The 24,737-nt window shown below is 39.3% G+C and overlaps 1 protein-coding gene across 1 annotated transcript; it reads right to left on the bottom strand.

Moving 5' to 3' along the window:
* Positions 1-14,170: 14,170 nt before the first annotated feature.
* On the bottom strand, positions 14,171-22,307 carry LOC140952318 (uncharacterized). The gene is made up of 8 exons (XM_073401740.1): positions 22,018-22,307; positions 20,901-21,050; positions 19,534-19,656; positions 18,791-18,913; positions 18,040-18,162; positions 17,505-17,630; positions 16,796-16,878; positions 14,171-14,806 (listed from the first exon to the last, which is right to left on the bottom strand). Exons 1-8 carry the CDS (start codon positions 22,283-22,285, stop codon positions 14,171-14,173), a joined length of 1,632 nt encoding a protein of 543 aa, XP_073257841.1. The 5' UTR covers positions 22,286-22,307.
* Positions 22,308-24,737: the final 2,430 nt, after the last annotated feature.

A 24,737-nucleotide genomic window follows, 5' to 3' on the forward strand; every position in this document is an offset into this window, starting at 1 on the left:
CTTTGGGTAGTGATTGTCCGGCGCAGAGATCCATTATAGATCAGTACATTTCGCGATCCCTCGCCTCGTTCATTCGCTGCTATGAAACTTACGATAAAAAAAAACAGTCATCCAGTTACTGTAAAATAAATATACGGTAATCAAACAGATTGTGTGTTATGAACTTTCTGTATTCTTGAGAATCCTACTTACTTCTTTTTACTAAATTAAATGATTTTAGGCGCGCCAGTTTATGTTCTAAAGAAAACCTTCTCTTCTCCGAATAATGTATAAAAATTTTAAGTTGACTGAATTGCATAATTTATCACAGTTTTCATGCTACGACTGTGGACAATAATAAAAATTTATTTAATGCACACCGCAGTCTTCACTTCACAAACTAAATTTTTAAAAACGCACATTTCAGTTTCTTTCTTCGACACTGCCGGCGTTGGTTTTTCTACACGCCTAATGATACCGGTATCGAACGTTGTTTCTATTCGGATAATTAACAAACTTACTTTCATGCATTCGAAGGGTATACGAGAAGAAGCTTGAAAGACCTTTGTCACCTATAAAGCAGTAAGCTAAAATTTGCCATGCATTTTTGGTGTATAAAGGACACCTCAGACCATTTTCAAAGTCAGTGAAAATCTCAAAATGTGGTGCCGTTGGTTCTGGTAACTAACTAAAAATCTTGTTTTGCCGGCTGCTATTCTATTCAGATCAGGCCTGGATATAGCTAAGTTTCTGACAAGAAACTCAAGTCAAACAAAATAAAAGCACCCAGTACAAACAAGCACGCAGACCTGATTCTCACTCTTTTCCTGCCAAAGTCCGCTTCGCGTCAGTTCCTCAAAAGAATGCGTAACTAATTAAACGCAATTACTACCCGCCGTAGGAAATGAAACACAAGAGGATTTTTAGCGATAAAATTAATTCATCTTACCTAAACAAAGATGGTTTTGTCACAGTCCAAAATCGCATATTTCTAAAAAAGTGAGTCGGCCTCTCTAGTCTGGAGACAGATCTCGTGTTCGACGGAGTGCACTTGTTTACCGCAATAATGATATATACAATTTATTAGCATTTTAGCTAAAAATACATTTTTTGTTTAATAACTCTTACTTTGTTTGGTTTCCGCTGGAGAAGCCACAAAAGGACTTTCTCTCTATGGGAGGCTTTCCTAACTAGAGTAATTGCGAGCCTGAATCGACTTCCCACCGGGGGCAGAGACAACTTAAAAAGGTCTTTATTAAACTCACCTACTGTTATTTTAATAATCTATCCAAGGAAAATTATGTTTTGGATTGACTCTCGTCGTTGAAGCAGTTCCAATAAAACATTTCACACAGGATTTAAAGTGTTTTAATCAATTTTCGTACCATTAGATACCTTAAGATGCAATTTTGTATTCAGTATATCCCTGATTGCTACTTGATGTTGCTGTTATCGTAGGATTCCTTGCATTCTTACTGTATCAACAGAAATTTTGTCTAATTATCTTTCATGACTGTACCACTCACAGGGTACGACATTCTGTAACATTCATTCATTCATTGCCCAATGACATCAGTGTCACGTTCTTAACAGGTGACTTACTCTCTAGGTGATTGTCAACTACACAACCTAAAAACTAACCAGAAAATTCCATAAATTTCATCTGTCTTTGGGTGCGGGTTTAGTTTCGTGTAGTGAAAGAGCCAATTTTTCAATTTCAATTTAATCTTAATATCAAATTTAAATGTGTTGGTGTTGCAACTGATTCCTCGTTTGGTGAGTCCACTTCCTCGAATTCAAAACTGATCAGCGCTAAACCGAGGGTTATGCGGAACTTTAAACAAAATTCCTCTTCCGAAAACATCACCTAACTGGGCTCAGGCTCACAAAGTATTGATGAACGCTTACGTTTTCTTAGAGACGAAGTCGACATTAACCCAAAATGACCGTTCAGAAGAGTCTATGGGAAACTGAGCTCTGCCCTGTTCTGGGGGAAAAAACCGTCGTTGGCAAAATATATCGATCAATAATTTCCCTCATGCTGTTTCCATCATAATTGCCGACTTACGCAGGAATACTTCTCTCAATGCAAGCAGACGAGTCAGGCATGCCGTAGTGCAAGAGCACCGTATCAAGAACACGAGATAAACCGGCAAACTCAGTGGGTTTGATAGCAATGGTCACTCTTTTCTAACTTTTCTTCCAGGGCGGACATTGCCTAGTCATGAATGCAAATGTAACACGATTTTCCACTACTGAATTCATCCTTTTCAGGTCATCTTCCCATTTATTAATTTCTCAGCTTCGGTTATTGTATCCGGTATTAAACTATGGCAGAAATGAAGTCGTTCGTATAGTAGTGGGATTTTATTTATTGCATGAGTCCAAGCTTTTAGCAATGAATCGAACTGAAGAAAGTGAAGGAAATTGTGGATCTACCGTCTCGTTTCACACACAGTCAGGACGTTAACATACAAACAGCACTTGTTATAAACAGTATTCATGCCCGAAACTTAGAATTATATGACTGAAATAGAGAGAATACTAGCAGTGTATGATACCCAGGTTTCCTTGGGGCAACACAGGTAGCAATAAATGGGACTTGTGTGAGAAGGTTAGTATTAAGAAACCTTGGTCTTCCTCCGGTTGAACATAAAGTAGTGGCCGTTTATCAAATAAAAAATAATGGTTCAAACTAAGTAGAAGCACATGAACGGGCTTTAATGGGGCGTCAAAGTATGAAGCGAGTTCTAAAGGTAGTTTAATTTAATTCTGAATTTTAACCTGCCGGATTATAATCCCGCAACAACTTTGATTGGTCTCGCCAGGCGTTCGACTGGTTACGGTAAAATGAGCCGATAAATTAAAATTGTTACATGAGAAGGAATTAATTAAATGGAAATCTAAACTGCAGAAGTGGTCGTTTGTCATAATGATAACGTGGCCATAATAGGTAGTTGATGTGACGGTCTTCCACTTTGCTTAATAGCTGTAACACTTTGTAAGAACGAATCAAGCAACCACAGGTGTAAGTTTTCCGGCTATGCCTTGCTGTCTGCTAGATCTTAAATCGTAAAACACTCGTTTACAAATGCCGATCCACCTCTCTATGGGCAGCCGTATATGAGCACTGTTTGTCGATTTTCGCTGCACAATAAACAGAGGATTTTTGCAATGTCTTGGTAGTTAAAACACTAAGATACAGTCAGCGATCACTGGGACTTGCTGGCTGCCTGAGGTTATGCTATTACTGAACTGGGACCAACTATCTTTCCGTGGTTACCACTACCCTGCTAGCAATATGAAAGAATTAATTTATTTTATTTTAAAAAAAAAGTATTTATTCACTCACTTAGTCATATTTATTATTTATTTATTCTACACCGACGTCGGGATGGCTGACATGATTTTCAACTTAATTTACTGTTAACGGGGTCGTGACAGCACCAGGATTCTAGGCCGAGACAACATCAGACCAGGATACTCTACGATCTCTACCGAACCTGCTCTGGACTTCCCAACTGAAAAGAATAAATCATCTCTTGTTTTTATATTTTACGCTTATCCATTGACTCCTACATGTCTTAAAAAAATTTTCGGAACAAGAAATTGCCAGTAATATGTTCCATAAATAATGTTATATACTGTCCGGGAAGAAGCTCCAATATCGGCATTTAATTCTATATTTGACGGAAATATATTTTTAAAATTAGAGGACACTGAGCTAAAGAGGATGTGAGTTGAAGGCCTTGTGATAGACAGGCAATTGAAATTCGATTAAAAGACATTTACAATTTTAACGCTAAAAGGCATTCCATTCAAGATTCATGAAAGTCCTTTAGGCATAATTAGCGGTACCTCTTTGTGTTTATCTCACTAATGGAAGCTCAAGAGACTATCCGGCGTATAAAAACACTCATTAACAGATGGAGAGAAAAATGTTAACGTAACGTTCATCTGTTTTAGTATGTGATGTTGTACAGTGTACGACAGGAAATATATAACAACTAATAAACTGGCTGACACCATATGAATGATAGACGGCTCAGTAAACTTCGCCGCCCAAATTAACTCTTGCAATCTTGGCTCACCTGAGCAATAAATAAACCCATTAGGATGTTACGAAAACACTCTAAAACTAACAATAACTAGAAAACATGTTTTCATTGCAAAATTAAATTACCATTTCACTGAAGATGTCCTTGTAATCCTGCGGCACATGTGAAGCCGGTGTTCACCAAGCAATTCCCGAAAGATTTATTACGTCGTTAAACCAAAGGAAACTTCGGTCAAATCTCAGATTTCTTATGTGAATCTAGCTATTCTGTTCTCTGGTCAAGTGAAACATAATTAAAAGAGTTAGTCGTATAAGCTCTGTTATAAGCAGGGCAAGTTGCTAAGGCAACAAACAGTTGTTTTATCTCGAGAAAAAGTTTGAAAGAATGCAGTCACTTAAATCAGTTTAATTTTTGACGCATGTCATTTCAAATAATTGCCGCCATGAATAGCACTCAACTCGTTTCAACGTTCTATAGCCGCTATTAAATATGGGCCACGTGTGTCGACAAGACAGCTAGCTATTTCCAGTTAAGACTTAACCAGCAACTTCAGATAGATTAAATAACATATTTTAGAACTGAAACTAAACTCAGATCGAAAACATCCTCAAGGTGAGTAATTAAGGTAATGCTTTCCCGATTTCACTCTACATTACAATGTTCCTGAACTAAAGGGACGCCTTTAGCCATCGAAAACGAAATGATTTCTTTATCGAGATCGCGCTTTACTTCAGCAAAAACTCTGACAAGTTATTTCTGAGATAGACGAGTATGTAAACAGAACTTAATAAGGGATTTTGCAGTTTTCAATACGTAAGCTGAGGAACGTCGGTTATCAGTTTTTACCTGATCAAGTTCACTTTTTGATTTTTTAAAAAAATTAAAACATGTTGTTCTGCAGTGACACCTTAAACGCCACCTTAAACGCCCGAAACCACCTCCCTGGTACCACGATTCTTGTTCCAAGTGTTCAGTTTTTTTTAAATAATATTATACGCTTTTATAGTGACAGCTAAATTCCAACGAAAATCATCTCTTTGGCAAAGTGGCAAGTCTTCTATGTTTCCGTCAAAACCGGCTTTCCTGTACGAATTAAGTTTACCAAAAGCCTGACATAGGGTATTAACTCCGAATTTCAAAACGCAAATAAATCAGCAAATAATTACGAAAATGTATTTGGAGGCGATGAAATACTCTGGGCAAGAGTTGTCTGAAGCTGTTCTAAACAATTACAGCAGCTATTTCCCACACCAAGATTTAGCAATGGTTACGTAACAAATTTTAATGTGGCTAAATTACAATTTAGTCAAAGTTAACTTCAAGACATCATTAGGGGGTCAGCGGTTGAGCCCCAGGTAAGCAAGCTCGTGCTGGGTGTTGCCGGGTCTGCAGGGGTTACATGTGATTGCATAACTCTGCTTTGCCTCCTTTGCTTTGTAGCCTCTCACGCAGACTTTCTTAGGGGTTCGTCACGCGTTCCTGCCTCATGCATTAACGTGTGCTGAAAGGAGTGGTTAAAATCCTTTCCCATTGTTCGCAAATATCAGCTGGAGCTCACGTGCAGATTATTGGAGAACCAATCGAAGCTGTTGAAGTCAAAGTGTTGACAAGCCAAACACATACGTACAAGCTCGGTAGACAACCTCGTTCACAGGGTTCTCTCCTATCTGTCCATACAGAGCTAGCCTGCGTGGCAGGCGCAAAAAGGGGAGGCGGAGAGGGAAGGGAGAAAGGGAAAAGGGAAGGGAGCGCCTGCTCTAAGAGCCTATGTTTTTGCATAACGCCTACCAATTTTCTAGTAATCCGATTACGCTTACTGTCAATCAAGTGTCGCTACACTCGCCATTGCAGAAAAACATTACACTCATGGACTAAAGAAATTCGCTTAGTTATTATCCAGAAGTCACTTTGGAGAAAATTGGAACCCTTATTCAGCGGTAATAAAAAAAGCTTTACGCTTCAAAAGAGGTCAAAGAAATTGCGCTTGCATCAGAGGGCAAATCCTGCCGACCAGAAAACAATAACTACAGTAAATCGATATGTATGTCATGACCTCTCAGTGCGGCTAAAATTACATTTGCTCAGTATAAGTGCAGAACCTTCCAGACCATAATCTACCCAGCAGATAAAATCAACTTTATTGGAATAAGCAGCATTTTGGCATGAGGTAAAACCACCCTCTTTTATTGCTAAGTTACATCGGCGAATGTCATCGTTCGATAAATTGGCTAAATCTTTCGCTGGGTAGCCCAACAATTCCATCTCCTGCAACGGGTCTTCGATAATACTTTTCAGTGGCGAAATGACGAGAATCGCCGCATTACCATTTAGCTCGTAGTTCTTCGCGCGTACAAACATTTGGTAAATTTAACTCTTGCCGTATCCGGTCCGCAAAACCGCCAAACATCTCTGTGGGCTAAAAGAGCCGTTACTGCTGATTCTTGCTCTGGTTTTAAAACAGTTTCTCTACCACTAGATAAATTCACATCTCTCAAAGCACTCCCTACGACATCCACGTCTACCGCTGCCATCTCGACTGTTTGTTGATTTGTGAAACGCGCATTTCAACATGTTACTCATTACGGCTCAGCCAATCAGGAATTTGCGGACGCCAGCGTCCGCAGATTCTCGGCTTGCACTGTCACGTAATGAAAAATAAAAATGCAAACCATTCAATACAGAAGGACTAGAATCTGGGAAATGAAAAAAGATAAATATACAAAAACCCTTGCCAAGAATCAGTTCTGTGAAATATTTCAAATGCGAGATATTGGGAAAAACGTTTTACCTAAATCTATAAAGCTTTGTATGGAAACGCCATGTTGGTGTTCCTTTCAGGAACACCAATATGGCCGCCGGATACCAACAGAAACATATGTTTTCGAGTTTTCCTACTAATGCGTGAATTCTTCGCTTGAGGAACTCATAAAGATCACAGTAATATTTATTCTGAGACAAGGAATGTTTAGATTGCAAAATCTCCCAAAATCGGTAATGTTTTTAACCCACATAAGAGCTTTCCCGGCCGCCAGCTAAATGCCGCGTCACGCAAAAGCCTGGAAATTCAAGCGTCCTCTCTCGCAAAACGAAGAACCCTTTCGAACCAAAAATTTGTTTATGTAAAGGTGTTTAGGTACTGTAATACCTCGTGAAAGTAGGAACTCAGAAGAATCGATAGTTTCTTAGTTTGATTTTAGGTGACGTCACGTGCAACCCAAGAATATGAACAAAAGGGGGTTCTTAGAGCAGGCGTCCCCTCCCCCTCTCCCGAATCCCCGTCCGCTTTTTCCCTTCCTCCCTATCCCCTACCCCCTACCCTTTTCGACGCCTGCTACGCAGGCTAATGCAGAGCGAGAGAGAGGGACGGGTAGAAGAGAACCTTAAGAACGAGCCAGGTTGCTCGGGTAGAGTGTGATACGTGACCAAAGAGTTTAGCTCCGGACAAGAATATATTTAGGACATAAGCGTTGGCGTTTTGTATATTTCTCTTTGTAAAGGCTGGATTAGATGTCATTTGCTAATAAAGTTGTTCCGTGGGTGAGGCAACGGCGGAGCTGTACCGATTTTGACTGAACAAAAGACAGAATCAGTTTTTTTCGCACTTTATTGTTTTGTAGTAAAGCTGACTTTCGTTCAGGAAATTACACCTCCGAGATAATTTTTCAATGAGATCGCGAGGGCGGTCTCTAGTACGAAGGCGTGTGAGTTAACTGAGTAGTTTGTTGTAAAAGTATACACTTTTAGAGACTTTTGTGATCTTTTCTGGAGCTGAGTCTCGCGCGAAATTTCACAAGGTCCAAAATGCACTTCCCAGATCTGGAAGTGTACTGTGACTGGTCTACGTTTTTTACCGCTCCAGTGAGCAGACGTTAGTGGGAAAGGAACGCATGACGAACCCCTAAGAACGTCTGCGTGGAAGGCTATTTGCTATGCTGATCTTTGCGGATCATTGTGAATTCACAACTTAAGATACCTGCTGGTTTCTGCTTGCACCGTCACACTGAAAAAGTTTAGTAGAATACTTACCACGACCCATACTTACCTATCTGAGGGTCGGAGGAGTGGGAGCCCGGCTAAGATTTCACTGCGCTCGGCTTCCTGAAAAAAATGACCTTAAAAAGATTACGTGAAGAGAGTTTCGGCCAGGTGAAATTATAGCAGGACTGTGTATACGGGCGTGCGCACCGCTTGAGTTTTGGATGTGAAACACTTTTCCTTTAACTCAGACATTGCATGCGGGCTGAAATTCGACATGAGATAGCAAAAAAATTCTATTTTTTAGTGCTAATACGTTTCTATCATGGGATGTAAAACCTCGTTTACTTTCAACACCTTTAAATTTTCATTGTTTTAAGAACAAGTTATTTAGGAACAGGCATTTCAAGCTTTCGACAATAACCGTTTTTCTCCATAAACATGATATGATCTACTCTAATCTCAACATTATCTTTTACTTTAGGCAATGTCATATCAGAACAACAATACTTCAGACTTAACAGGAACACTTTCTTATCAACGATGCCTCATTCCTGGCCTTCCAGAAGATACTCAGCACACAATGTATAATGTAACAAACTTTATTTTCGGTCCTCTAGTTATGCTCTTGGCTTTTCTTTCACTCACAAGTAACTCCCTTATAATGGCGGCTCTGATACGAGTAAAATCTCTTCGGCATCCTTCACTATTGCTACTGGGCAGTCTTTCAATAACCGACATATTGTTTGCGGTGTATGTCTTTGTTAAAAGTTTCGCGAGAAACAGGTACGAAGCTTTTTGCCCCGAGGAAATGGGCGATTTGGAACGTGGATTTGTCATTCTGTGCAATCTTTCTACCGTGGGTAACCTAGCACTTATCAGTAAAGACCGGTATTTAGCAATAAGCAAGCCTTGGTTGTACCGTACTCATTCGAAGCGATCACGTGTTCTTAAGCAATCGTCAGCTATCTGGTTTTATAGCTTCTTTATGTCAGGAATGCTTTTTGCCTCATCGTATTTTACATTCATTCGTTTTCCAGTCCTATCATCAATTAGCCTGTCCTACATAATATCAGTAGTCATTATATTTGCTTCTTATGTTGGAATATTCATCGCAAACAAACGGCACAGGCGCACCATGCAGCAGCACAGGGGCCAGCTGTCTGCCATCTTAGAGCAAGAGAAGAAATTGGCCAACACTGTAGGTTTGATCGTAATCGCACTCTTTTTTACTTTCTTACCAGGATTTATTCTGCGAGTTCTAAAACTTCTAGGACTTTTGCGCACTGTAAATATCCCTTTAGGTCCTTTTCTTAGGTTTTTTCTGACTCTAAATGGAGTTTTGAATCCGTTGTTTAACTATGGGAGAAATGAAAACGTACGCAGAGCAGTGCGAGACTTAATCAGATACTCCTACACTAGAACTGACAGAGTTCAACCTTTCACCAGTAATGGCCGCAATCAAGGAAGCCAACCGCCGCCTGGTTAGCTCAGTTGGGAGAGAGAGCGCCGGTCTGCTGAGCGGGAGGTCGCGGGTTCAAACCTCGGCCGGACCAACACTTAGGGTCTTTAAATAACTAAGAAGAAAGTGCTGCCTTTGTAATGACATCTGCAAATGGTTAGACCGTTCTAGTCTTCTCGGATAAGGACGAAATCACTTTCACTGATCTGTTCTTGTGGGACGTAAAAGAACCCACACCACTGTTCGAAAAGAGTAGGGGGCGTCGACCCCGGTGGTGTGGCCAACCTTTACGGGTTGTGGGATTGGGTAGGGATGGTACCTTGCATGGGACCTATGAGTCCCATTCGTGCCTATTCCCTCTGGGCAGGCCTGGGGTCCAGAAGAGCTTGTAAAAACAAAAACAAACAAAAAAGCCAGACACTAGTTAATCCTTCTTCCAATATGCACAGAAAGCTGCTAATATACAAGTGTTAGTTAGGCGGCCGCCTTCGTCCCAGACTTAGGATTGTAAATTATCCATCATTTTTGCGGTCGTTTGTCATAAATATGACGGTCATAGCCGTAACACTGGGAACAGGAAATTGTCAGTAACATTGCCTTCCATAAATAATGTTATACTATCCTGGAAGAAGCTCCAATATGGGCATTTAATTCTATATTTTGACTAGAGGAGGACACAGGAGGACACAGAGCTAAAAAGGACGTGAGATGAAGGGTTTGATAGGTTGACAACTGCAATTCGACATTACGATTTTAACGTTTGGGCATAATTAGCGGTACTCGCTGAGTATTTTGACTATAAACTACCTTTTTGTGTTTATCTCACTAATGGAAGCTCAAGAGACTATCCAGCCTATAAAAACACTCATTAACAGCACGGAAAGGAGAAATGTTAACGTTAGGTTCATCTGTCTTACTAGTATGTGATGTTGTACCGTATACGACAGGGACTACATAACAACTTTTCAATAATGTAAACATGGCCGATACTGTAATACAAGAAACTTCGCCGCCCAAACTAAATCTTTGCTGATCTTGGTTCACCGGCGTAAGTAAATAAACCCATTAGGATTTTACGAAAACACCGTAAAACACAGTGTGTGCATTCTTTGCACAATTAAATTACCTTTACATTAAAGATGTCCTTGTAATCCTGCGGCACATCTGAAGCCGGTGTTCATCCAGCATCCCGAAAGATTTATTAGACGTCGTTAAACCGCGAAAGTAAGTTAGGTCTATTTCTTTATCTATTTAATTCTGTTCATTGGTCAAGTGGCACATAAAAATTTATCTTATAAGCTTATAAGGAGGACAGGTTGTGAAGGCAACAAAAAGTTGTTTGATCGAGAGAAACGGTACTAAAAGCATGCTAAGGTCTTCCGAAAGAGTTTCTCGGAAATCATACCAATGTTTTTCAATCGCCTTAGAAGTGATTTTATTCTTGTCCTGATTGCCACAAAGTTTTCACCAGTGATGGACTATGAACAGTGATGAATTAAATTTTGTCAAAATGTAGTTTTTAGTAAAATCGATATCGCTATGACAACAATAAACAAAAAACTAATGAAATCGATTTAATCCGAATTTCGCGCGATAGTAGACTTGCTACTGAAAATCCGACACCAGGAGCTTAAAGTGTACTGTTTACCAAATAACCTCTGTGAGAAGTAAAAAATTCTCTATGTTTGAATTCAAATAAAACATAAATATATTTCAAACCTTCTATTTTCAATAGCCGTGATTAATTGTTCAATTAAAAAAGTTCTAAATAACTCAAATTAATCTTAAGCAACATCAGAAGGCATATTTCGATGCATGGAAATTTTGGTGTATTTTCCGGCTTTATTGTGATCCTGAAAACTAAACATGTTTCCTCAACACCTGTTTAAGTGCAACTTTATTCTAAATTTTGACTCTAAGCGCTTTTCTGTATATCTCTTAAACCGCTCAACAGAATTCTTTTTAAACCTTATCACATATTAATCTTCATAATGTATATAATAATGTCTGAATCTTTCATTAAGATTGATTCACTGAAACACCTTGAAATTTCACGAGGAACCTAGCCTACGAACCAGGGCGGATCCGCCCTGCTACGAACCGACCAAAAATCCGCGTTACAATTCACTGTTTTGACGTTATGCTAATGTTTCCAAATTAATGCTCAGCCATACATACCTCCATGGCGTGAACATTATCAATATTTTACATTCAAAATATGCAATAAAAGTCATAATAAAATGTACTTGTCTTGGAGGTGTGTATGACGAGCATTAATTTGTCGTCAACAGCGCTGAACTGATTTAGTGCCTTAAAATCAGCTTAAAAGCGGTGTATTACAAAAGAAGGTATTGCTCCGCAAACTCTTGAAATTTTACAGGCGAGTGTATAGTGGACATGGTGGAAGGCATTGTAAACTAAGAAAACCTTTTTTAAGTTACCTTAAAGCTTTTTTTGATAATTCAATTAGAATTAACGGCCGCGTTGATAATGTCATAAGACAATTGGTTCATGTCTCTGCTATGAGATAAGAACTAAAGAAACGTTTGGACACCACTCAACAGGCTAGAGTTTCACTATTCAGGGGCACCCAACGAGAATATACTTCAAAACCACTTAAACATAGCATTGTTTAACGTATTTAAGTATTTAAACGGTAGGTGTAGCCATATTTTTATTCCCTAAAACTTTTTCATCTGTTCGTATTTCCTAGCTGAAAGTCTAGTGATCCGAAGATTACAGGGATTAAAACTTACCTTTTCGAAAATTTCAGCCAGAAAAAAGGCTCCCGAAAATTCTAGGGGACCTTTTTAGGGTAAAAATCCGTTAAAAATGGGCAATTATACCATTTTTTAGATGTTCGAAAATCCTAGGAGAGGCAGGACAGCAAGAAATTTTACAACAAATGTTCCGAAAATTCTAGATCTCAAATCGTCTTCCGAACAGATATTTTCCGAAATTTGACGTTGGGTGCCCCTGACTATTCTCTTCCTCTTCGTGCTCTCCAAACATCCCGCGTGCTCTTCAGTTCTCGAAATAACGCACTTTAACGCATGAAACAATCGTTATAGTAAGACACTGATGTGTATGTCGAGTGCTTCAACGGGCTGCTGGAAGCACACACTGGTTGCCTACTCTCACGATTAAGTGAAAGGTGCTAAGAGAACTGGCTTGCTCCGAGGCTATTGTTAACTCTATTTCCTCTCCCATTTAATTTCACCTTCACTCAACCTAATCTAATCAGTTTATAAAGCTTTTTCTATACTGAAAAACCAGTCAGCGTGTTCTGGGTGTACTGGATGGGCATTAGCTATCAGTTTATAAATCTGAAAGTATAGATTAATCTATTCTGATATTAAATCTTACACGCACAAGCTTAGTAAAAGTTTTAGCTCAGTAACGAGTTTTTCCCTATCAAACTATTATTAGAAAACATGCAGACTATCTGATTATTCTAAGCGATGCTATCACATTCAAATAAACCTGTTTCTTAATAAAAGCTAGCGGAAGAGATCTGACTCTCGAATGGTGTGCCAGTCTCTTCACCTGCCACACTAATTTTAGGTAAAGCACAGACAGACTGTTTAAGCTTTTGGAAATGCAAGTTGATAGTATTCTTTAAACTTCGGTTCGAGCTCGCCAATGCGTAATCGCAAACTATCGTTTTCTTCTTTTACAATTTGTATTTCCTCTTTTGTCTTGTCACAAAGTTTTGCCATTGCTTATCTTCTCTTGCAAAGCTCGAAGATCCTCACGTAATTTACCTACGACACTCGGTTACCTATGGAGTATACCTCAGTTAAACCATTCACACTATTTCTCTCCCCTTTTCATTCCTAGCGTTTAATGGGCCGCTCTCCCCCGAGCCTCACCAGGTTCTGCGATACCCATGTTTCTAGTATTTCTTTCGTTCAGAATACCGTAAAATTCCGAAAATAAGCCCCTCCATGTATAAGCCTTTCAATATATAAGCCCCCCAAAATCGTAACGCAAAAACCCCTCAGTTAAATCGCTCCTCCGAATATAAGCCCCCGGGGGGCTTGTACTTGGAATTTGCCCTCGAGTACAAAGCAAAACAAAGCAAAAATGGTAAATTTCCTTCCCACTACAAGCCAGCTTAATCGATTTTGAAACGCAAATTTCCTTCCGTACATAAGCCTCTCCAAAAATAAGCCCCTCAAAAAGGGCCTTTGAAAAATATATGCCCCGGGGCTTATTTTCGGAATTTTACGGTAAGTCACTATTACGTCCGAACTCCAGTCTTGGTTCAAAATGACTTCCCGGTCACTTGATGCTGTATCCTATGTCCTACTATTAAGGATTTACGAGGCCTTATAAATTGCGTCAACCCCAAAACCTTTTTCTTGTGCTCTTGTTAAGACTTTCAGCTGTTGGTGAGTATTGTTGATGTGAATGGTCTCTGGATTGAAAACAAAACAGTCAAGACAAAAAGATTTAATAACGGTAGTAACAACAGAAAAACGATCATCTACTGACAAGTGTGATGCAAGAGAAAGACATTGCTTCTAATTCTTTTTTTACATTTCTGTTGCTGTTACTGCTATCGTACTATAATAATAATAATAATAATAATTAAAAATTTATAGCGTTCCTTTTCCATGTAAATATGATGAAAGGCGCCTGATGATTTGCTACTGATCTTTGCGCCTTGAACGCTTAACATGTTGACTGTAAATCAGCGCACCCAAAGGTTTAACGAGTACGCGCTGGTCCCGGAACCACCATCATTTCCAAAATCTCTCTCAGGACTGAAATCGAAGTTAGCGCTGTTAGCTTCTGTTACCCCAATCCCGTGATCGGCACGTGAACAAGCGGATCCACCACCACCAATCATCATTACAGCTCCATCACCACTACTATAGTCGCACCAGAACCCGATATAATTAGCGCTTTGGATGCTCCCAGAGCAAGTTGACATACTAAAACCATAAGTTGTTTGGTATTGTCCGCCGTATTGTACCGCACATCTTCCTCGACATTTGTCGCTTGCCCAAACTTGGCCGTTTCTGAAGTTACCATAGCTTGTTATCTTAGATCTGAATGTCTGCCCGCCCAAGCAGTTACTTGTGGTCTTCAACAAAGCGGTTTGAGGGTTATCACTGCGCGTAATCTTGAAATGCGTGCCGCTGACAAGCCAGAATGCTGGAGAGATCATGTCAGTGTTGCTTGAGGGGACAGTGGTATGTCCATAAGCCACAGTTTTATCATACCACCATTCTCCAGAGTCTTTCATCCAGTTTGCAGCGTCGGCGTTCGAAAACCGGGCGACCAGAGTCCAGCCCTCTCCATCAGTCGTCATGTCACAATACACCTGAAGGTAAAATTATACGGTTGATTATACGGTTGTTATACGGTTGAATTTGGAAGCCATGTGGGGGCCCTACACGCTAGAATAAAAATAGTTTTAAAAATGGCCTAAAACATCTCCAAAAATGATCCCGGTTTCATGAAGTCCCCTAAAATCCTTAAGCTTTTAAAAAGGATGACATAAAATTAATTATAAATAATAATAGCAAAGTTTTTATGAGCGACTTGGGAGTGCTCATCGACAACAATTTGACTTGGAAGCAACATATTAATCTTATTAATGAAAAAAAAATGAGTGAAACAGTTGGCATAATTGCTAGACTCAGATTCTTAGCAGACTATTTATAAAGCTCCCCTTTCCTCTTATTTGTCATATGGTATTTTCGCCTGGGGACAAGCGGTAAAGACTCATACTAACCAATTATATTTGCTGCAAAAGCGTCCCCTTTGTTTGATGTGCTTTGGCCATTATACACCTCACGCGATTGCATTTTTTCCCCCTCTCGTATCCTTCCTCTAAACATGTTCTATTTCAAATCAGTTGCTATTCTTATGCACGATATCACAAACAACTTAGCTCTACAAAATATTTTACGCTTATTCAACACTACTGAACAAGTACACACTTATATTAAACACTAGATCCTCGTAAACAGGAGATTACGAATCAAATTAAATTTTAATGACTGGATAAACAAGGAAATCATTTTCAAGATTCCGGGCCAAAATATGGAATTGCATACCTCCGAGTATTAGAAAACTCCCGAAGCATAGCTTTAAAAAAAAATACATGATTGCCTACTTCAAATCCTTTCACAGACAGACGACTATCCCGATCTACCTACCTTATTAGGACAAATCCAACATATTCTCAATCTTAATCCGTAACTCACCCACTTATTATCTATGCAATTTAATAGTGTACGTTTGTACTTGTAAGTTTTTTTATTACTATTCTTTATTCCAGTTAATCTCAGTATTGTATTAATTAAATTTTCCCCTTCTGTTCTTTATCATTTGTACATTGATATAAATACTTGTAATCGTTTTTTATATGGACATTGCCCACCTAGACTAGCCTTTGCTACCATCTTTGCTTTTTGTGGGCAGTGAGAAAATAAAATTGTAAATTTGGATTAATTAATAAAAATGAAATGAAATGAAATGAAATTTATGACATTGCTTTTCAGTGAGTATGTATGTGGATTCATTCAGTAACATAAAAGCCGTCGCGTTCGGCTGAACGTAAACGAGTCTACTCCAAATTAATAATTCCATAGAAAAAGTGATTTCACCGCAGGTCGGATCAATTTCCCGAAATAGGGGCTATTTACATGGAGGGAGGAAGATCCTCGAAGGAAAAACAATTTTTCGTTGGGCTAACATGCTGAGTCGGTCCGTGTGGTTCCCAAGTAGGGAAAGTAGAGAAGGATTGAGAAGGAATTCAAAATGGCGGGTGACAAAAACAAAAATGCAATTTGGGACCTTTCGGTCCTTTCGGCGTTAAGCAGAATTGTCACAGCAGTCAGCTCTTGGCAGGACTCCTAATCCGTGATTAGGCACTGACCGACCCGTCGCTATTTTTGTCTGGTTTGTCCCTAGGACTGTATTTTCTGCCTATAGCGAAGGCATTTTACATGGTGCTAGTATCTTGCTAGTACTAGGATCTTCCAACCTCTCAGCTGTGAAGATCCTTGCGCTAGGGGCAAGTGCAACCCTTTGCATGTAAACTGAATCTAACATATGGCGCTACGACGATCCACCTTGTAGGATCTTCCTGGTATTAGGATCTTCCTCCCTCCATGTAAAGAACCTCTTAGTTTCTTCCAAAAACAATGTACTCTTACCCTTGAGAAACGTTAAGAGGCAATTAACCATTAATTACATTAATTTACATTAATATTTTGTTTTTTCTTCCTTCCTTTCAACCGCTGCCTCAGTTCAGCAAAAAATCGATTTGAATAGTCTCGAAACTCACCCGAAACCTACTTACCGAAATTGATGAAGAGCTTGTTTGTAGTTGATAAATTCCGTCCGCTGTGTGACTGGCTCTTAGCGCTGCACAGGAACTGAGGTCTTATGAAGGAAACAAAGACAAAGAAGCGTTGGACAAAAAGTTTCTTTAGTAAAGGGTGTGTTAATCTACTAAATAGACAAATAAAAAAATAGAAAAAATAAATAAATAACGGTTTTTAGGGGAAGCACATCCCCATAGTCGTTCTTCGTCTAGCTTCCTTGGTTTCAGTGAGGAGAAGGGGAAACCGGTTTACCTGGACAAAAACCTCATGGAGCAAGGGCAGAGAACCAACAACAAACTCAACCCACATGTGTCGACGCCGCTTCATTTTGATTAGAAATTAAATCTCGTTGCTTTTAATTTATATCTTTTTGTTATTTGTCATTTGCTCAAGAAAAGCGCAATTTAATTTTAAAGTGACTCACTAAGTAAAGGCCTTATCTGGTTGTGCACCCCGTAAATTTTCTTTTCTTTTTTTTTTTTTTTTTTTTAGAGAAGAGAGGGGCACAAATTCGAAGGGGCAATAGACTGCTCAGTATATGATCCAGTTCACGTTCCTATTTGAATAGTCGTCTTAGCCTGAAACAGACTTCTTCTTCTTTGTTTTTAGCTAATAAATATACCGTATAATAGAAAATAGCTTCTGCTGGTCTAGTGATGTGCCATGATAGTAACACTGACATACCTTGTTCGCACGTATTTCCATCTCCTATAAACCCGGCATTACAAGAACACGTATAAGAGCCAGCATTGTTCTGACAGTTGGCATTGACGTCACAAACGGAAGGTGAGAAACTGCACTCGTTTATATCTATGGATTAAAAGAGAAAATTTCAAAAACAGACGGTGTTGGTATTATCTCCTATCACAGAGATTAGATTATTATTTTTTTGGTAACTTTGAGCTCACTCCAACCTAAGAAAACAGCCGATAATGACGGGTGGGGAACAAGCAGAAATCTCATACTGATGACAGTTCACTACCCAGATCTGGGTAGTGCTTCTGATTGTTTGAAGGCAGCATACTCCCGTCGCAGAACGTCAAATCAGAAGTGCTATACCAGGATCTGGCCAGTGACTCGTTATCAGTATCATTATTTCTACGTTCGTTTCTCAGACTTCATGTTTGAGAAATCCAGTGGTAGCGTTGCGAAATCTCGGCTGTTTTCTCAGACAACAGGCCCACTCCGGTTGCTGGACAAGTGAGCGGTGCAAGCTTACCCGTACATGTGTTCCCATCTCCAGTAAATCCAGCGTTACAAGAACAAACATAGGACCCTATATTGTTCTGACAGTTGGCATTGACGTCACAAACGGGAGCTGAGGCATTGCACTCGTTAACATCTATGGATTAAAACGGAAAACATTTTAAAATAGCAGGCAGTCTTCTTCAGTAGCACTTTCCTGTCCTCTGACCTGTAGTAGCTTTTTAATACAAAAAGTGTCTGGAAACGGGGGGTCCAGATCCCGCGCGCATACCCGCTTCTTTTTTACGAGAACGAATATTCTTGTTTTCTTTCCCAATCTCGTATCCGTGCTCAAATTTTGGTGAATCCCGCTTCCAAGGTGGCATTCAAATCCTGTATCCCTTTAACGTTTCCCATACCATGCACCGTACTTTTGGCTTATATCCCGTATCCCTGGAATACCCTTCCCAACCCTGATCTAACTCCTCCAGTATAAAGAGCTTCACCTAACAGGAATACTGAAGGATATATCGGGGTAAGCCGATTGCAATTTTCAGGGTGCTTGTGGCCTAGCTCAATTGTAAACAAAATCAAAAGTAAAACATACCTTTTCACAGAATGTTTACCATCAAAAATAAAAAACAAGAGAGAAATAACTCCGATTATACCATGTTATAAACTTTGAAATCTTGGACGCCTTTTTGCACGTTCGACAAAATTTGGGTTGTTGTTAAACACAAAAAGCTGAATAAAAAGAACCACAAATGAAAACGGTGCGATCTTACCTGTGCATGTTTTCCCATCTCCAGTAAAACCAGTGTTACAAGAACAAACATAAGAACCTACGTTGTTCTGACAACTGGCATTGACGTGACATACAGAGGGTGAAGCACTGCACTCGTTGACATCTGTGGACAGATTAAAGAGACAGTGTTCTTTAGTTCCTTTGGCTAATATTCCAAAGGATGGACTTCTAAAATTGAAAAATAAGAAAGTTTCTCGTTTCTGAAGACTATCAAATACTAGAATAGCGCAGGTTGCAGCTAAGAGCTTAAAAAGCATTCTATATAACCTAAAGAAAGTTTTTAAAACCTTTGGATAAAAGGCCACGCCGTTAACTTTGTAGTTCACTCTCGGTGTGGTCCATTTGAAAAGGCTCAGTGTAACTGAAAATAACCCTCACTCTTTGACATCAGCGCACTTAAGTCGCCAAAATAAAAGAGAAAGCATGGTTCCTCTCTTTTACGCATTTACAATTTGTTGTAACTGACTGATAAACAAAGCACGTATAAAAGTGTGCGACTCTGGGAAACAGTGAAACCGAGCTGCGCCAAGCCTTTGTTTCAAAGCGAGGCTACGCTCGGATCTACTGATATGAAAATGATTTTCTTATTCCCATGCAAATAAAAAAACGGAAAGAAAGTGAGAGGTTTTGGAACTCGGAAATGGCCTATTATTTTTCTATTCAAGTTAGGTTCATGGCAGGAATACGATTATTTTTGCAGAAGCATATTTGTATTCGTCTCACCAGTACAGTTCCTTCCATCACCAATGAAACCAACTTTGCAGGAACAAAAGTAGGAACCAAGCGTATTGGTACAGTTGCCATTGATGACGTCACAGACGGCTGGCGCTGTGCATTCATCGGCATCTGAAACAGGCAGACAAATCTGAGGCTAATTGTTCACACTGTACCTGATAGCTTTTGCGTAGGCACGAAAGTCAGGTGCACCCAATGGATCTGTTCCTCAAAATATCTGTTCTTCAGGCAATTTTTTTCAGTTTTGGCTGGAAGATTTGGAAAAAATAATATGCCCTTTGAAGTATTGCTGACAAATAGCGGCTATGGGCTGTTTGTCTGAAACCTCCCCCACCCCTGCCCACTGAAGGGCTTAATTTTGCCCTATGACCACTCCCAACTAGCCTGTGATGTCTGGACATACGTCTTCTGGGAAACTTCTCAGTAAGTCAGCTTTCAGGTTGTAGGTGCACCTTGCTTGCTGGGAACTCCTCCACCAGACTTGCTGGGAGTGTGGTACAGATAACTTTTTCCAGCTATCTCCCAAAACGCTTAAAATGGCTTCAGAAAAATTTATTCATGCTTTGTTGCTGTTTTTAGGTCTTTTTCTCAAATCTTCTCGTTGGATGCCCCAGGAAAGTCATATCGGATACGGCTTCTGTTCACACATACATTAAGAAAGGTGATTTGGGCGCGATTTCTGCAACAGAGCCAAGCTCTGCCGTGCGGATCTCGAAAGTGGAGCGTCACACATCTGTACCACACTTTGGTGTATTTTGCGTCCTGGTGTGAACAGGTATTCGAGCCGTAGCGGAAGAGAATAAGTAGAAACAGCAACGAAATCTCCTGAGATGGAAGTTAGGCTTGAAAGTGAGGATTGAGATTTAGTAGGTAGGTAGGTAGGTAGGTAGCAACTTTATTTAATGAGGGTAACACACGACAGTAAACACTGATGAACTAATGCCCCTCAATCGTAATTAAAGTATTTAGAACTAATAAAAATAGACGCGACGAATTAAACTTTTAAAATACTACAAGATACAATCCTAAATTAACGATATTAAAAACTATTAAGATAAACACAACGAATTTAAAAATACAAAAAGAAAAGAAAAGGTGATTTGTACATTTGAATTTAAAAATATCGATGAAAACATATCTACACGCAACTAATGCACCAAACCCTCTCGCCCAAACCCTCTCGGCCAACCGTTCCGACTGCACCATGTTTGATGTGTATGAACGACTTATTCCGGTTCCGGGTGCCGTTGCTGTTCACATTATGCCGGAAAGGTTTTTGCGCCGGCACGAAAACCTTTTCGCCGTGTGAACATAACCTGAGATGACTTCGATGACTCGAAAATTAAGTCACTGACCTTCTGTTTCCATATTGCAGGGAAGAAGAATTATCTTGCCGGGTAGAACCGAATCAAACCAATAGTCACCACTGACTGCTTGTCCAAGTTCACTGGCTTTGATTTCTTTGCAAGTTTCGGCAGGTATCTCAGGAATAGAACCGAGCGGGACTGAAAAGCAAAATAATATTCTGAGAAAGAGACGTATTCGATAGGAAGCTGCGAGGTCTTGATCGTTGACCTCAACACAGTGCAGTCTAAACGCACTGCAACATGAAGTGATCTCTGGTTAGTACTCTTGTGGAATAAGTCAGTCTTTTTACCGCCCCCGCCCCCCCCCCCCCCGCCACACCCTTTTTTGGGGGGTAGGAATATGCCAAGTGGAATGTCAAATCCTTACTCCTAGTTCAGATTGTTGCACCATTTGTTAATTCAGGTAACATATTTATCCAAAAGACCATGATACATTATTAGAAAAAAGACAAACAGAGATAATACTACTTAAAAATACATAATTTATACTTAATTTATACAGCAGAGATCAACAAATGATTGAACAGTATGGTAAACAACGCTTAAGCTGCTCTGTGAATGCGCTGATAAACTTTGTTTGGTCTTACTTTAAAAATCGGTTAGTCATGATTTTCCAGTGTCGCTTTCGACAGCCCTTCCTTTCAACTAATTAGGCTGACCAAGCTGAAACTAAAATTTTCATTTTGTCTTCCTAAAAACAGTTTTTCATGCTAGGAATGAAATTTTTCAGTCCCACAGCCCATATCCGACATGGAATTTTTCATCACACATTTATCATTCTCATAGCCTAATTGTTTGGTGTGTGAAATATAAACTCGTCCTCAGGATTATCGCTTTTTTACTAAATGGCGGCGGGGCGCTATCGAGTTAGAACATCCTGTTCTCACAAGACACAATTTCTCAGACGCCATAAAGGCTAGCTTTGGGGTCATTAAAATTGACCATGTTTGTGAAACGCATCTGCCTATATCAGATTTTCTCTCGCATTGGCCTGTAGAGAAAACCTTCATTCCGACGATGGCACTTTCCCATTTTTTTTCGTTTTTGGAAACTTCCCTTTTAGTCTATTTCCAAGCCGTCAAGGACCGGTTCTAAAAAAACTTGCCTGATTTTGCAGTTCTTTTAAAATAGTATCTTTTAGCGTCAGGAACAAAATCTCCAGGCCTGGCTTCCTTGGTCCGGTTGTTAAGTTCACACACGTCTCTCATGATGACATAATTAAAGCTTCGACATCTGATGTCATTGTTGCACGCCTGAAGACATTTATGGGGCGTTAATACCTTTATCGTTTTAAATATGTGTCCTCTTAGCATCTTGCCAAATATAGAGTATTCTCCCTTGTCACAATGCTGAGGAATGACTTTGTAAATCATGTGGCACAGCGTAAATGGTAGTAAAATGTGGAACAGCATTGTTGAATCCATTCTGTTGATAGTAAGGGTAACTATTTAATATCGATAACCAAATATATTAAATACTTTCTTGAATACTCAAACTTTGCGGCTAAATAATGAACAAAAGTTAATGATTTCATACGTAAGACTGAATAAATGTTTAAAAAGCGAGACAAAAACGTGTCCCAGGATACACGTGTACTGTCGCACTTTGTAATAATCGTCGCACTTTGTAATACCTGTCGCACTTTGTAATAAAATTGTCACACTTCGTAATACCTGTCGCACTTTGTAATCACACTTGTCGCACTTTGTAATGAAAAAGCTGTCGCACTTTGTAATAACAGACCATCGCACTTTGTAATAAAAAAAAGTTGTCGCACTTTGTAATAACACTTGTTGCACTTTGTAATAAACTTGAAATAAATGGTCGGAGGACAAGTAAACCCAGTAATAAGCGTCATCATCGACAACAACAACAACGACAATAATAATAATAAGTGTTCACATCAACTTCTGGCTTCAAGATCTTTCCAGGGAAGTACAACTCTTTATATGCGGACGACCTCGATAGAGAGAAAGTGTCTACGCCTATGACATGGAGAGTCATTTAAAATGGGAGCTCGTATTGGAATTTCATTTAATTAATTGTTAGTAAAAGTAATTAAAGGTGTCCTTCAGGCGAAACGTGATCGTATAAGCAAAATATTTTTAAAGTTTTACTACTAGCACAGGCAACTAGAAAACCTATAATTTCGTTACCTGCGAAGTATTACTTGAGACATAAACAGAGATATTACTTGATTTGTATTTATTACCATGAATAAGCTAAACTGTATTTCATAAAACCAAATGAAAATCACAAACTCAGAGAACAACCCGTAATAGTAGTCTTTACACAAATATACCACAAAACGAGGGCATTGAAATTGTCTGCAATTAAAGCATATGAAGTGAACTTCTACAAAGAAAACCCTCCTATTCCTACACATTACCTGCGGGAAATGCTTAGACTAATCCTCAAAGAAAATTCTTTCCAGTTCAATGGAAAAAACTACCTACAAACCCATGGCACTGCAATGGGTACAAAGACAGCAGTTTCTTTTGCCAATATTTTTATGGCACATATTGAAACAACAATTCTAAGCAGAACCGTTTTTAAGCCTACAGTTTGGAAACGCTACATTGACGATATCTTTTCCCTATGGGACATCAGTAAACCAGACATCGAAGCCTTCATCGACCAAGCGAACTTACATCCCCCAACTATCAAATTCACGGCCGAAATATCTGACACTGAGGCTGTGTTTTTAGACACGGTCGTATACAAAGGCACAAGATTCAAGGAAAAATCTATCCTTAATGTAAAGACACATTTTAAAAAAAAGGAAACCTTTCAGTACACACATTTCACCTCTTGTCACCCGCTGAGTCTTAAAAAAGGATTTGTCAAAGGAGAAGCCTTGAGAATCCTACGAACAAACTTTAACGTAGTGTGACTGTCAAGCAGAGATCCATAGACACATTTCGCGATCCCTCGCTCCATACAATCGCTATATATGAAACTTACTAAAACAAAATAGTCACCCAGTTACTATAAAATTAATGAACGGTAATCCCAACAGTTTTGTGTTATGAACTTTACGTATTATAGAGAATTCTACTTATTTATTGTTTAGTTTCAAATCAATTGATTTCGCGCCAGTTTGCATTGTAAAAAAACCCTTCACTCAACAACATATAAAATTTTCAGTTAAATCGACTGAATTGAATAATTTATCATAGGCCTCGTGTCACCACAATATTTAATGTACACTGAGTCTTTATGATTTGTTCACGAACTAAATTTTCAAAAACGCACATTTCATGCTTCTTTCTACGATTATTTGCATCCGGTTTTCTACACCCAATGCCATACCGTCTTCGATCGTTTGTTTCTATTAATTCCGATGAAGGATATACGAGAAGAAGCTTGAAAGACCTTCGTCACCTAAAGAAGTAACTATACCATTTTTTTGGCGGTAAAAGAGCAAGGTTTCAAATTAACGCTTTGAAGATCAGTGAACACCTCAAAATGTAGTGCCGTGGATTCGGGTAACTGACTAAGGCCCGGTTCAGACGCCAGTCTTTTCATGAGCCGAACCCTGAGCCGAACCTAAGACATTGAATTAAGTACATGAAAAGTTCAGCGTCTGAATCAATTAGGAACGCCTATTTCAATTTGGAACGGCTCAGCCGTTCTTCGGCTCATGAAAAGTTCGGCGTCGGAAACCCGTGCCTAACGCAATTAAGTTTACCGGCCATAACAAATTAAACACAAGAGACATGATTTTTGCAAGTTATATCGCCATAACCAGGCCATAACAAAGATAAAATTAATTCATCTTACCTATCTTTAACTATCTTCGTCGAAGTCTCCAAAATCACATAT

This window comes from Porites lutea, chromosome 11 (genome assembly GCF_958299795.1).
Source record: "Porites lutea chromosome 11, jaPorLute2.1, whole genome shotgun sequence".
NCBI classification, from domain to species: Eukaryota; Metazoa; Cnidaria; class Anthozoa; order Scleractinia; family Poritidae; genus Porites; species Porites lutea.

Excerpts from the sequence above, each read along its gene's own strand:
- LOC140952318 (XM_073401740.1), bottom strand. The coding sequence starts at position 22,285 with ATGATTTACAAAGTCATTCCTCAGCATTGTGACAAGGGAGAATACTCT. Across the intron at positions 19,657-20,900 it reads CTGCAATATGGAAACAGAAG|ATGCCGATGAATGCACAGCG; the intron begins GTCAGTGACTTA and ends TGCCTGTTTCAG. Across the intron at positions 16,879-17,504 it reads TGGAAATACGTGCGAACAAG|ACCTCAGTTCCTGTGCAGCG; the intron begins GTATGTCAGTGT and ends TTCCTTCATAAG.